An 11,350-nucleotide genomic window follows, 5' to 3' on the forward strand; every position below is an offset into this window, starting at 1 on the left:
CCCAGGGGGATAGCTTGAGGCTCCGTCTCAAAAAAAAAAAAAAAAGAATGTTGGAATGTTCCTAACATAAAGATAATTGCTTGAAGCGATAGATATCTACCCCTATTATCCTGATTTGATTATTACACATTGTATGCATGTATCAAAATACCATGTGTCCCCCTAAATGTGTACAACTATTTATGTATCAATAAACAAACAGAGGGAAAAGGTTTCATTATATACAAAAGAAATAAGAAGGGCAACCTTCTTACAAAAACAATGCAATCCAGAAGACAGTGGAATTAGATCTTTAAAGAATTGAAAGAAAAAAAAACTGTCAGTGTAGAATTTCTGTACCTAGTGAATACTTTTCAAAACTCAATGTGAGGAGTGCGTGCAGTTGCTCACACCTGAATCCTATAGTACGCTGGGAGGCCAAGGTGGGTGGATCCCTTCAACTCAGGAATTTGAGACCTGCCTGACCAAGAGCAAAACCCCATCTTTACCAGCCTGAGCAAGAGTGAAACCCATCTCTATTAAAAATAGAAAAGCTAGCCTGGTGTTATGGTGAGCACCTATAGTCCCAGCTATTAGAGAGGCTGAGGCAAGAGGATCTCTTGAACCCAAGAGTTTGAGGTTGCTGTGAGCTATGACACAGGGACACTACCCAGACTCTTGTCTCAACAACCAAAAAATCAAAAAAATCCTAACTAAATGTGAAATAAAAACTTCTTTAGAGGAACAAAAATGGAAAGTCATGTTTCTGAAACTGTCTCCAGTCCCCATTTCCATATTCATTATATAGTGAAGTGAAAAAAGCAGGGATTGAAGCACAGACTCAGAATGTTGTAAATAGGTTTCCGTTTGCTGACATTCATAGGAAGAGGCTGGAAGAAAATATGCCAAATGTTCATGCTGTAGGTGGTCAATATGCATTTGTTGAAAGGATCTTTGCATAGCCAGCTCTTTCTCATCATCAAGTTTCAGGTCAAATGTCACCTCCTCAGAGAAGTTGACATGACTTCTGGTCAGAAGTAACACCACCTCCATCTTCCCCTTCTTTGCCCTGGCCTGGTCAGTAGCCTCTAAGGCAAATCCCCATTATATTTTCTTGTTACTTTGAAACAGTTTTATTTATTTTGGAAGCCTATTATCTTTCTGTGTTCTGCTCCACCCCCAATACAGGCTGCATGAGAGCCAAGATCATGTTCACCTCTGTGTCCTAGTCTCTAAAACAATGCCTAGCTCATAATTAGACCCTAGTACATAGTTGTTGGACCAATACCACATGAGGTGTGGTGATTGGAGAGGAAGCTGCAGGAACACAGCCATCTTCTTTCTTTCTTTCTTTTTTTTTTTTGAGACAGAGCCTCAAGCTGTCCCCCTGGGGAGAGTGCTGTGGCATCAAAGCTCACAGCAACCTCCAACTTCTGGGCTCAAGCGAGTCTCCTGCCTCAGCCTCCCAAGTAGCCGGGACCACAGGCACCCGCCACAATGCCCGGCTATTTTTTGGTTGTAGCCACCATTGTTGTTTGGCAGGCCCTGGCTGGATTTGAACCTGCCACCTTAGGTGTATGTGGCTGGCACCTTAGCCACTTGAGCCACAAGTGCCAAGCCCAGTCATCTTCTTTCAATACTCACCTTTTGGACACATGAATCCACAGCGGTAGGAATATATCTTTCATTAACATACTTCTCATCAGACTCTGCACTTGCTTGTGACTCTGTAAGTGAAGAAATTCTGGTTCTCCTGTTCTCTACTGGATTTTCAGTGGGTTCCAGGGAAATGGTCACAGGTTTTCCTTCAATAGATACCTGGTGATTTTTTTGTTTCAAGACTCTCTCCTTAGCTGCAGTGGAGACATTAACATGCACATATATACATACACACAGAAATGGGAGAGATTTCAAGTAATTCTCTTATTTCTGCATCTGTGTCCTGCCCCAGCACCCTCCTAGTACAGCTGCTTCCTGTATAGTGGCATGTGCATTGGTAAGGGAGGAAGCAGGGTGCTATTAACCATCAAAAGTGAACAGTTTAAGTTTTACTATAGAAGTGAAAGCTTAATAACAGTGAACATCGTCCACACATTAAAAGTCATGTTTCTAAAACTGTCTCCAGTCTCCCATTTCAATATTTATTACACAGTTAAGCGAAAAAAGCAGGAATCGAAAGTGTAGACTCAGAATTTTGTAAATAGGTATGTGTTTGCTGACATTCATAGAAAAAGGCTGGAAGGAAGTAATACCCAAATGTTCACATTGTCTATCTCCAGGTAGTTTTCTTCTTTATTCTTTTCTCTCTTTTCTATAGTGAGCATATACAAAAGGTACCCAAAAAACGTACACACATTTTAAGCATGTAATCTATGTATTAACTTTTTGAAGTTGATTGAAGGTACCGTGACTGTCAAAAAACCTAGACTTGTTACACACATCCATTTTACCTGCAATTCATACACTTCGGGGGAATGATCAATTTTACTTTCAACAAATGTGTACACTTTTTTTTTTTTTTGGCACCTCCAATATTACTTCTGTAATCCTCAAGAAATAAATCAGTGGAATCATTATTTAAAATATAAAGTGGAAAGTCAAAATGACAAGGACAGTGGCTGAGAGGCCTTTAGGGGAAGGAAGAGGACAGCGGAGAAATAAGTCAGGATAAGGAAATGGAAAGCATGAATCCTGAGACCCAAACCAGATCTCAGGCCCGGCATTCCTGGGGCTCTGTTCTCCACTGAGTGTTCCCTTTCTTAGTCTCTCGGTGGCCGCAGTCTCATTCCAGTCCCCTAACAGACGGTGCCATACTTTCTCCCGCCCTTCCCAAGGCCAGCTTGCACTCGGACTGTCTGGAAAACCGCAGGGCTGGGCCCCGGGGATGGCCTTTGCACCCCAGCCCGGGCCGGCACCCCTTCTGCCCGCAGCTCACCTTCCCTTTCTCTGAACAACACCCGGAAGGTGCCCGGTTCGCCGCTCTCGACTGGCTGGACGGTGCACTCCCCGCCGGCCGAGGCCCGGCTCTGGAAGTAGATTTCCAGCTTGTAGCGAGTCCGGGGGGCGGACTCGGACACCCGCACGAGCAGCGGGGACGTTGGGCAGAGGCTTGACGCCATGACTCCGAGTCGCGCTGCTGGTGGGCTCCGCGGCGCGGCCGGGCTGGGACTGGGGCGAAGGTGCGTCCCGCCCGACTATTGGGGCCGCCAAGTTTCAGTTTCGCTTCCCCGGAGGTCCCTCCCTGTTCCCGGCAGGTCCCTCCCGGTTCCCGGCAGAGCTGCTTCCCCGTCCTGGGTTTGCAGTCTGCGCCGCGGCTCTCTGCGGGGTGAGTAGGTCGCGTCCTCGGGCGGTGGGCGCTGCACTCGGCGCTTTCTCGGGCTCTTGGGTCCCCGCTCCTGCAGGCTCAGGCGGGAGGCCAGGTACTGGCGGAGGCGAGGCCGGGGTCCAGGAGTTAGGGACCCCCTGCGAGGATGTAGACTGGGCGAAGAAGATACGTTTCTCTTGTGTTTCTGATTCTTTGTAACTTCTTGTTATTACTATTATTTGCCCAAATTCTACATTTCGGTTAAACTTCCCTATTATTTTTAAGCGTTTGAATTTGTTTGTTCACTTTCATTGTGACCTTTTGCCTGTTCCCTGCCTCCAGCTCTACTCTTTAGACTGGCTTTTGGCGTTCTTCTGCCCGGTTCCTTGATTTCGCCAACAGCACTGAACTGCCTGGTGCCCTGTGAACCAGGAATGAAGAGGGGAGCCAGGCCCTGACGGTACAGGCTGCTCAAGGGAGGTGGACCTGTGGACCAAGAAGAGAAACCTCTTGAAGGTCTCCAAGAGAAAGTTTCAAGCAGAATCCCAATAAGAGTGGGGAGGAGAAGGAAGGGTGTGGGCGGAGAGCGCTCAAGTCACAGGGACCAGTGTTGTCTGAAGTACAGAGGGGGCCTGAGGCCTGGGGGGAGAGAAGATGGATGAAGGAGGTGAAGGAAGAAGGGCCTGCCTACATCTGTGCTGTCCAATGGAAATATAAGAGAGCTTGTGTGTTTATTCTAAAATATTTTGTAGGCGTATCCTAGAAAGCATAAAGAAACAGGTGAAATTAATCTTAATGATGTTACTTAATATATCCAAAATGCAATCATTTGAGTGTGTAATAAGATACTTTACATTTTTTACCATACTAAGTCTTTGGGATCCAGTGTTTTTCCTACACTTGCATCATATCACATGTCAGATGCTCAGTAGCTACATGCTGTTATTTTTAAATTGTCCACCTTGGATAGCACAGGTGTAGATGGTGAAAAGTCTTAAAGAGCAGTGAAAAGAAATTGCAGGCTTATAAGCAGGGTAAGAGAGTGACATGCCAGATTTGCATTTTAGAAAGATGGTGCTGACAAGGGTGCAGAGAACACATTTCTGAGCAAGAATGAATGGAGGCCGAGGGGGCCAAGATAAGATTTTTGCACATAGCTGGTAAGACTGGAAATGGGTTGTTCTTTATGTCAAACAATTTGGCAGTCTTATTGGAATTATAACTGCATATACTTTGTGGTTCTGCAGTTCCAGTTTTAGGAATTTGTCCCATTGATACATTACCCCATGTGTGAAGTGACCTATGTACAGGGTTGTTCTTTTTTTTTTTGAGACAGAGCCTCAAGCTGTCCCCCTGGGTAGAGTGCTGTGGTATTACAGCTCACAGCAACCTCCAACTCCTGGGCTCAAGCGAGTCTCCTCCCAAGTAGCTGGGACCACAGGTGCCCGCCACAACGCCCGGCTATTTTTTGGTTGCAGCCGTCATTGTTGTTTGGCAGGTCCGGGCTGGATTTGAACCTCCTTCCTTAGGTGTATGTGGATAGCACCCTAGCCACTTGAGCCACAGGCCCCAAGTCTACAGGGTTGTTCTTTACAGCCTTGTTTACAATACCAAAAAATTAGAAACTGCTGACACATCCATAGAGGTACTAAGCAGTTACATAATAACATTGTATCTATACAATGGATTACAATGAACTGTTAAAAATAAAAGAGGAACCTGTCTAGGTGCTAATATGAAAAGATCTCTAGGATACATTAAGTGGGAAAAGTAAGATGTAGGGGAGTTAGTATAAGGTGCTACTTTTGTGTAAAAATGCCTCTGGAAGTATATAGGAAAAACACTGATAGCCTCTGGGAGGGGAATGTAGGGAAAGAAGTAGGAGTGAGCATTTTACACTTTTAAAATTTGAACCATGTAAGTATAATATCTGCTCAAACAATAAAATGTAAAGTTAGGTACATTAAAATATCCAAAATTGTGTATTGCCACAGCTCAGGCAGGAGGTGCCAAGTCTCAAAGTGAACCAGGGTCAATGAGTGAGGAGGGTAGGGATGTATTTGTTTTTTTTTTTTTTTTTGAGACAGAGCCTCAAGCTGTCCCCCTGGGCAGAGTGCCATGGCATTACAGCTCACAGCAACCTCCAACTCCTGGGCTCAAGCGAGTCTCCTGCCTCCGCCTCCCAAGTAGCTGGGACCACAGGCGCCCGCCACAACGCCCGGCTATTTTTTGGTTGCAGCCATCATTGTTGTTTGGCGGGTCCGGGCTGGGGATTCGAACCCGCCACCTTAGGTGTACGTGGCTGGCGCCTTAGCCGGTTGAGCTATAGGCGCTGAGCCGGTAGGGATGTATTTGAAAGTGATCTGTGTGGTCAGCACCCAGAGGTGGGTTGGATATGGAGCAAAAGAAAAGGTTCAAGAATTCCTAGATTTCTGAGCCAAGTAGGTAAATGATATATCATTTACTGAGCTGTAGAATCTAGGAGATAAAGCATGGATTTGAGGAAAGGGAGATGAGAGAATGGGAACCAGGAGACAAGGGGTCTAATTTTGCAGAGGCTCTGTTTGAGGGGACTGAGACATTCAAGTAGAGGTTGAAAACTGAGGTTCAGAAGAGCCTAGACTTACATATATGGGAGTTATATTTGCAAGTGGGGAATTGAAACCATGGGAGTGGATGAGATCTCCCCTGGAGAGAATGTAGAGTGAGACGTAAAGTGTCTCTTGGCAGAATCCTGGGCAAACGATTTAGGGGCAGGTGGTGGAAGTGAGTCTGGAGAAAGGCCTTTAAAGGCCAATAAACAGCAGAAGAACCAAGGGAAGATGCCACAGGAGAAGCCAAGAAAACAGGGTTTCAGGAATCAAAGAATGAAACACTGCAGAAAGATTAGGACAGAAGAAAGTCTATTGGAGTTACCACATGGAAGACAGTGAGGATATTTTCAGAGGGGTGCTGGGAGTGAGGTGGGGAGCCAGACTATAGTGGTCTGAGTGGGAAGGTAACAGTAGAGTCATCTGCTCATTCCAGAAGGTTAGCTGTTTGTGAAAGAGAAGAAAACAATAGGAACCAGTGATGGAAGGTTGAAAATGCTTTTGTTGATATTGTTTTTAAAATGGAAGAGAGTGAATGTTTTGGGCATTATGCTTCCTGTTTCTCTTTCTTTGGGGTTAAATGAATGCCACCCCCACTGCCAAGTTTATTCCTAGGACTGTCAAGCTGGTCTGAATACAGAAAGCAGTGCAATATCTAAAGCAAAAAGCCCACAGCAAAGCAGACGCTGTTTTCCCTTTTGTGAAAATAGCAGTGCCCTCTGGAGGCAAAAATGCATCTTGTCCTTGATTTTACAATTGTACTGAGCTTGGTGCATTTCCTCTCTGTGCAATAACTATAGTGCTCTGATGCTGTCGATGGTGGTACAAAATCATTTCAGAGGAGCAAAGATAGCAACAAGTGTGGGTAATTGTATTTTTCTCCTCTTTTATTTTTAATTTATATATATTATTTCAGATTAATATGAGGGTACAAATGATTAGGTTACATTGTTTGTGTTTCAAAAGTAAAGTTCTTTTTTTTTTTTTTTTTTTTTGAGACAGAGTCTCAAACTGTCACCCTGGGTAGAGTGCTGTGGCATTACAGCTCATAGCAACTGCAACCTCAAACTCTTGGGCTTAAGTGATTCTCTTGCCTCAGCCTCCCAAGTAGCTGGGACTACAGGCACCTGCCACAACGCCTGGCTGTTTTTTTGTTGCAGTTTGGCTGGGTTCGGCTTCAAACCCCCCATCCTCGGTATATGGGCTGGCATCCCACTCACTGAGCCCACCACAGCACCCAGCTATTTTTGTTGTTGTTGTTGTTGTTGTTGCAGTTGTCATTGTTGTTTTAGCTGGCCTGGGCTGGGTTTGAACCTGAGAGCCTCAGTGTATGTGGACAGTGCCCTACCCACTGAGCTAGCCACCCTAAGGTATAGTTCTTTTAAGTATTTTCATCATCCTTTTGGAAATTCACAATCTTTAATTCCTACCTATTAGATGGAAAATCATTAAAGTATAATTTTTCTTGGAGTTTCTGACTTTTACCCAGATATTCCCCTATCTAATTAGGCCAAAAGTATTTATCACAAATTCAGTAAGTGGTATTTCTTCTTTCTTTCCTCTCCAGGGGTCTTCGCTTACTCATGAGGCTAGTTTTCCTCACTATTCTTTGAAGGCTGTGCTTGGTCTCCATACCTCATTCTCATCCTCTTCTAAATATGTAAAAACCTGCTTCATCCTTCAAAGCCTGGGTCTAGTCTCACATAAAGCTTTCCCTGTCCTGCCTATGCCGCTCTTTACCTTCTCTCAACTGCCATTACAGTGTTAGGTGGAACCTCTCCTGCAAAGACAGAAGGTAAACAGTAACAGCAGCAGCAAAACAACATGTACATCTTCACCAATCATGTGAAAAACTATTCAGGCTCAGAAAGCACACTTAATCCCCCTACAGTGTTTTTAAACAAATTCCCTAAGATTTTGGTTAATGCTTATTGCACTTTTCTATTTGTTCCTAGAAGCGGACCATTGTATCTGGGAACTACAGTCTACACTCAGAACTGCAAACGAGAGAATAGCCATTAAAGACCGGCCTTGCCTCAACTTGAAGGATGGACTTTTCCATGGTAAAAAAAAATAAATGTGTGTATATCATGAACCTTGGTCAGTACATAAATAGTTCTTCCTATAACAGCAAAAAGTCCAACGTCTTCAATTATACCTGACATCCTTATCTGGTTTTAATAAAAGTTTTCTCCTGGTATCATATGGGTAATGAGGAATCAAGAATATCTAATCTAATCAACAGGGTCAACTTGAGGATGGATGAGTTTTCAAAAATGTCACCTCAGCACTGAAAATCAGTATCATTTTTATTTCCTTCACTCATTCAGCCACTCTTCTTTTTCAGGATAGGGCAAGGAAGGGTATTGGAAGAGGAATAAAAACAAGGAAATAGAGAAAGGCATCTTATTTTCTAAACTTGAAAATTCCCTGTTAAAGCGTGTGCTTTGAAAAGGCAATTTAAAGTGCCTCCTGACTGTAGGATGGGAGATGTAGCAGATGAGGCTCAAGTCCCCATGTCTTCTGTTCTGTCTAGAGAAACCCGTAAGCCTTTGAGATTGGAAACTATCTGAGAGTCTGAGGTCACTGTGGGCTGTGACCTTTGGGCCTTTTCAAATGTTAATCTCTAATCCTCATCTCATTGTGAAATAGAAGTTCATTGGCCCCTAGGGGAGTGGGATAGGGGCTCAGCGTTTTTCTGGAACATTTGGTATTTTAAGTAGTGTTTCAGACACACAGGTTAAAAACACACTTGCTCCCCTTCCTTCCAGACCCAGTTCTTTGAGCAGGGTTTCTGTTGTGTTGTGTTTATTAGGCTATATTTGTTGTCAGCAATCTGTAGTCAGTTAGCTTCCAATTTTTGAAAAAACCATTCTCATTTTTCACAGGATGCTGGAGCTGCAGCTTACAATGAAAAATCAGGTAGGATTACCTTGCTGTCAGTCTTGTTTCAGAAAGTCTTTGCTCAGATCTTTCCTTAGCAGAGAAAAGGGAATACGGAAGGAGAATGTTTCCTCCACCACTGCTCAGGTGGGTGATAAGAGATGCTTGTGGGGGCCTCAGCATGTGCTTCAGAGGTAGCAGGCACATTCATCTAGGGTAAGGTGACCAGATTTTAACATTGGTAAAGCAGGACACCATTAGGGGTTTGGTAGGGTAGGGTGGAGGGTGTGTGGTGGTGGTGGTTCTTAATTAAAAATTTGGTCTAGGCTTGGCACCTGTGGCTCAAGTGGCTAAGGCACCAGCCACATACACCTAAGGTGGCAGGTTCGAATGCATCCCGGGCCGCCAAACAACAATGATGGCTGCAACCAAAAAAATAGCCAGGCGTTGTGGCGGGCGCCTGTGGTCCCAGCTACTTGGGAGGCAGAGGCAGGAGACTCGCTTGAGCCCAGGAGTTGGAGGTTGCTGTGAGCTGTGATGCTATAGCACTCTACCCAGGGGGACAGCTTGAGGCTCTACCTCAAAAAAAAAAAGAAAAAAAAATTTGGTCTATATGGAGCAACAAAAATTTTCATAGAATGCCAAAATAGTATTGTAATATACATATTTTTAATTTCAACATAAGTACAATTTACAAATATAATACATTAAAAAAATTATGTATTGGGCGATGCTTGTGGCTCAAAGGAGTAAGGCCCTGGTCCACCTGGATGACTTTGCCCAGGAGGGGACTAGGGAGTTTACATTAGCCTTTTCATTCCCAAATGGAGTTACATTAACCTTTCAGCAGCTGTATATTTCATCCGGTTTCCCAGGTTCCCTAGCTTTTCGTGCATTCTTTCCAAAAATTGGGACTTTTTAATAACACCGTGGGACGCGGGACAAATTGTTAAAAATTGGGACTGTCCTGCCAAAAGTGGGATGTCTGGTCACCTTAATCTAGGGCCCTCACTGATCCTCCCCTATGACTGCAGCCCTGTACCTGAGATTGGCCAGAAGAGGGGACCTGATTGCCTACTTGCTCAACTAGGTCTGGAAAAGCCAAGTGATAACTTGCCTGATATCAGTGGTGGCCCATTTGAGATTTTCTTTTTTTTTTTAATTAATTAATTTATTTATTGTTTGAGACAAGAGCCTCAAGCTTTTGTCCTGGGTAGAGTGCTGTGGCATCATAGCTCACAGCAACCTCCAACTCCTGGACTCAAGCGAGTCTCCTGCCTCCGCCTCCTAAGTAGCTGGGACTATAGGCGCCAGCCACAACGCCCGGCTATTTTTTGGTTGCAGCCAACATTGTTTGGCGGGCCCAGGCTGGATTCGAACTCGCCAGCTCAGGTGTATGTGGCTGGCACCTTAGCTGCTTGAGCCACAGGTGCCAAGCCCCATTTGAGATTTTCAACCAAAGCTCAGGCCATTTAGGCCTAACTCAGTTGCTGCTTCTTTAGGGTAATTGAGGCCACTCCACTAGAGGTCTTTCTGAGTGGCTCAGATTTGAAATGGGAGTTGAAGTACAATTAAGTAATTTACTGAATTTCCTCTATCTAAGGATGCACATTTTTTTCACATTTCAACATCTGTGAAATAAAGTGGTATTGTTCCTACTATCTGATGGTGTGCCCGAGTTCAATTGGCATCATTTTTCTTTTCTCTGAGCCATATATTAACAATGTCTTAGATGCCATTAAATACAATATCAAGGGCTGGGTTCTCCAGGAAGTAGAAGCTGAGATGGAGTTAGGAGTGCAGAACATTTGTGCAAAAGGAAAGGAGAGGAGGCTGGATTGGGCAGGTAGAGCCATCAGACTATAATGAAAACCTGACATTCTGCAAAGCAGAGATTGCCCACTGGAGGTATCCCACTTTGGGCGCAAATGACCTCACTCAACCATTAACGGAGGCTGTCCTGAGAAAAGCATGACCTTGGCTGGGAGCTGAGATGAACCCTAACAGCTAGAGGCTGTTGGCTAACCATATATCCCACTTCATAACCAAATTGAAGGTAGACCCGAGCAGCACATCTTATCTGCCAAGATTTTTAGTCAATTAGTTTTGATTCCACCAAAATTGTGCCATGAAACTAGAGTATCATGAAGAATTATTTACTTTAGCAGACACTGTCAGTGTCCACTCATTTGCTGGTCTGATGTCCTCCCTTCCTGTCTCCACCAAAGAGCTACCTGAACCAATGACCTATTAGAAGTTGGATAAATATCCCAGCTCCTGTAATTACCCCTCTGGTGGTATAACTCTGAGGCATAAGATAGACATTATCTCCCACTGGTATTGAGGTTCGTTTGCTTAGTAACATACCCTTTTGGAGGGTGGTTATTTATTTATTTTTGAGACAGAGTTTCTCTTTGTCACCCTTGGTAGAGTACTATGGCATCATAGCTCACAGCAACCTCAAACTCTTGGGCTCAATTGATCCTTTTGCCTCAGCCTTTCAAGTAGCTGGGGCTAAGAGCACTCACTGCAATGCCTGGCTATTTTTTTTTTTTTTTTTTGTAGAGACAGAGTCTCACTTTATCACCCTTGG

General features: G+C 44.3%; 2 protein-coding genes across 6 annotated transcripts in view; one reads left to right on the plus strand and one right to left on the minus strand.

Moving 5' to 3' along the window:
- The window catches only part of DTX3L (deltex E3 ubiquitin ligase 3L), an 8,658-nt gene extending 5,447 nt beyond the window's left edge, over positions 1 to 3,211 (minus strand). Inside the window, exons 1-2 of the mRNA XM_023516311.1 lie at positions 2,915 to 3,211; positions 1,624 to 1,832 (exon numbers count right to left, since the gene is read on the minus strand). Of these exons, the coding sequence (XP_023372079.1) occupies positions 1,624 to 1,832; positions 2,915 to 3,098 (393 nt within the window). The 5' untranslated portion in view covers positions 3,099 to 3,211. The remainder of the gene's footprint in view (positions 1 to 1,623; positions 1,833 to 2,914) is intronic.
- A 53-nt stretch (positions 3,212 to 3,264) lies between these two features.
- The window catches only part of PARP9 (poly(ADP-ribose) polymerase family member 9), a 33,681-nt gene continuing 25,595 nt past the window's right edge, over positions 3,265 to 11,350 (plus strand). The window contains exons 1-3 of one of the 5 annotated variants that reach the window (XM_023516307.1): positions 3,265 to 3,304; positions 7,830 to 7,937; positions 8,763 to 8,796. In XM_023516307.1, the coding sequence (XP_023372075.1) occupies positions 7,923 to 7,937; positions 8,763 to 8,796 (49 nt within the window). In that variant the 5' untranslated portion in view covers positions 3,265 to 3,304; positions 7,830 to 7,922. The other 4 variants (XM_023516309.1, XM_023516310.1, XM_012808430.2 and 1 more) reach the window with 4 other exon arrangements.

Source organism: Otolemur garnettii, unplaced genomic scaffold (assembly GCF_000181295.1).
Source record: "Otolemur garnettii isolate 467f Iridium unplaced genomic scaffold, OtoGar3 scaffold00089, whole genome shotgun sequence".
NCBI classification, from domain to species: Eukaryota; Metazoa; Chordata; class Mammalia; order Primates; family Galagidae; genus Otolemur; species Otolemur garnettii.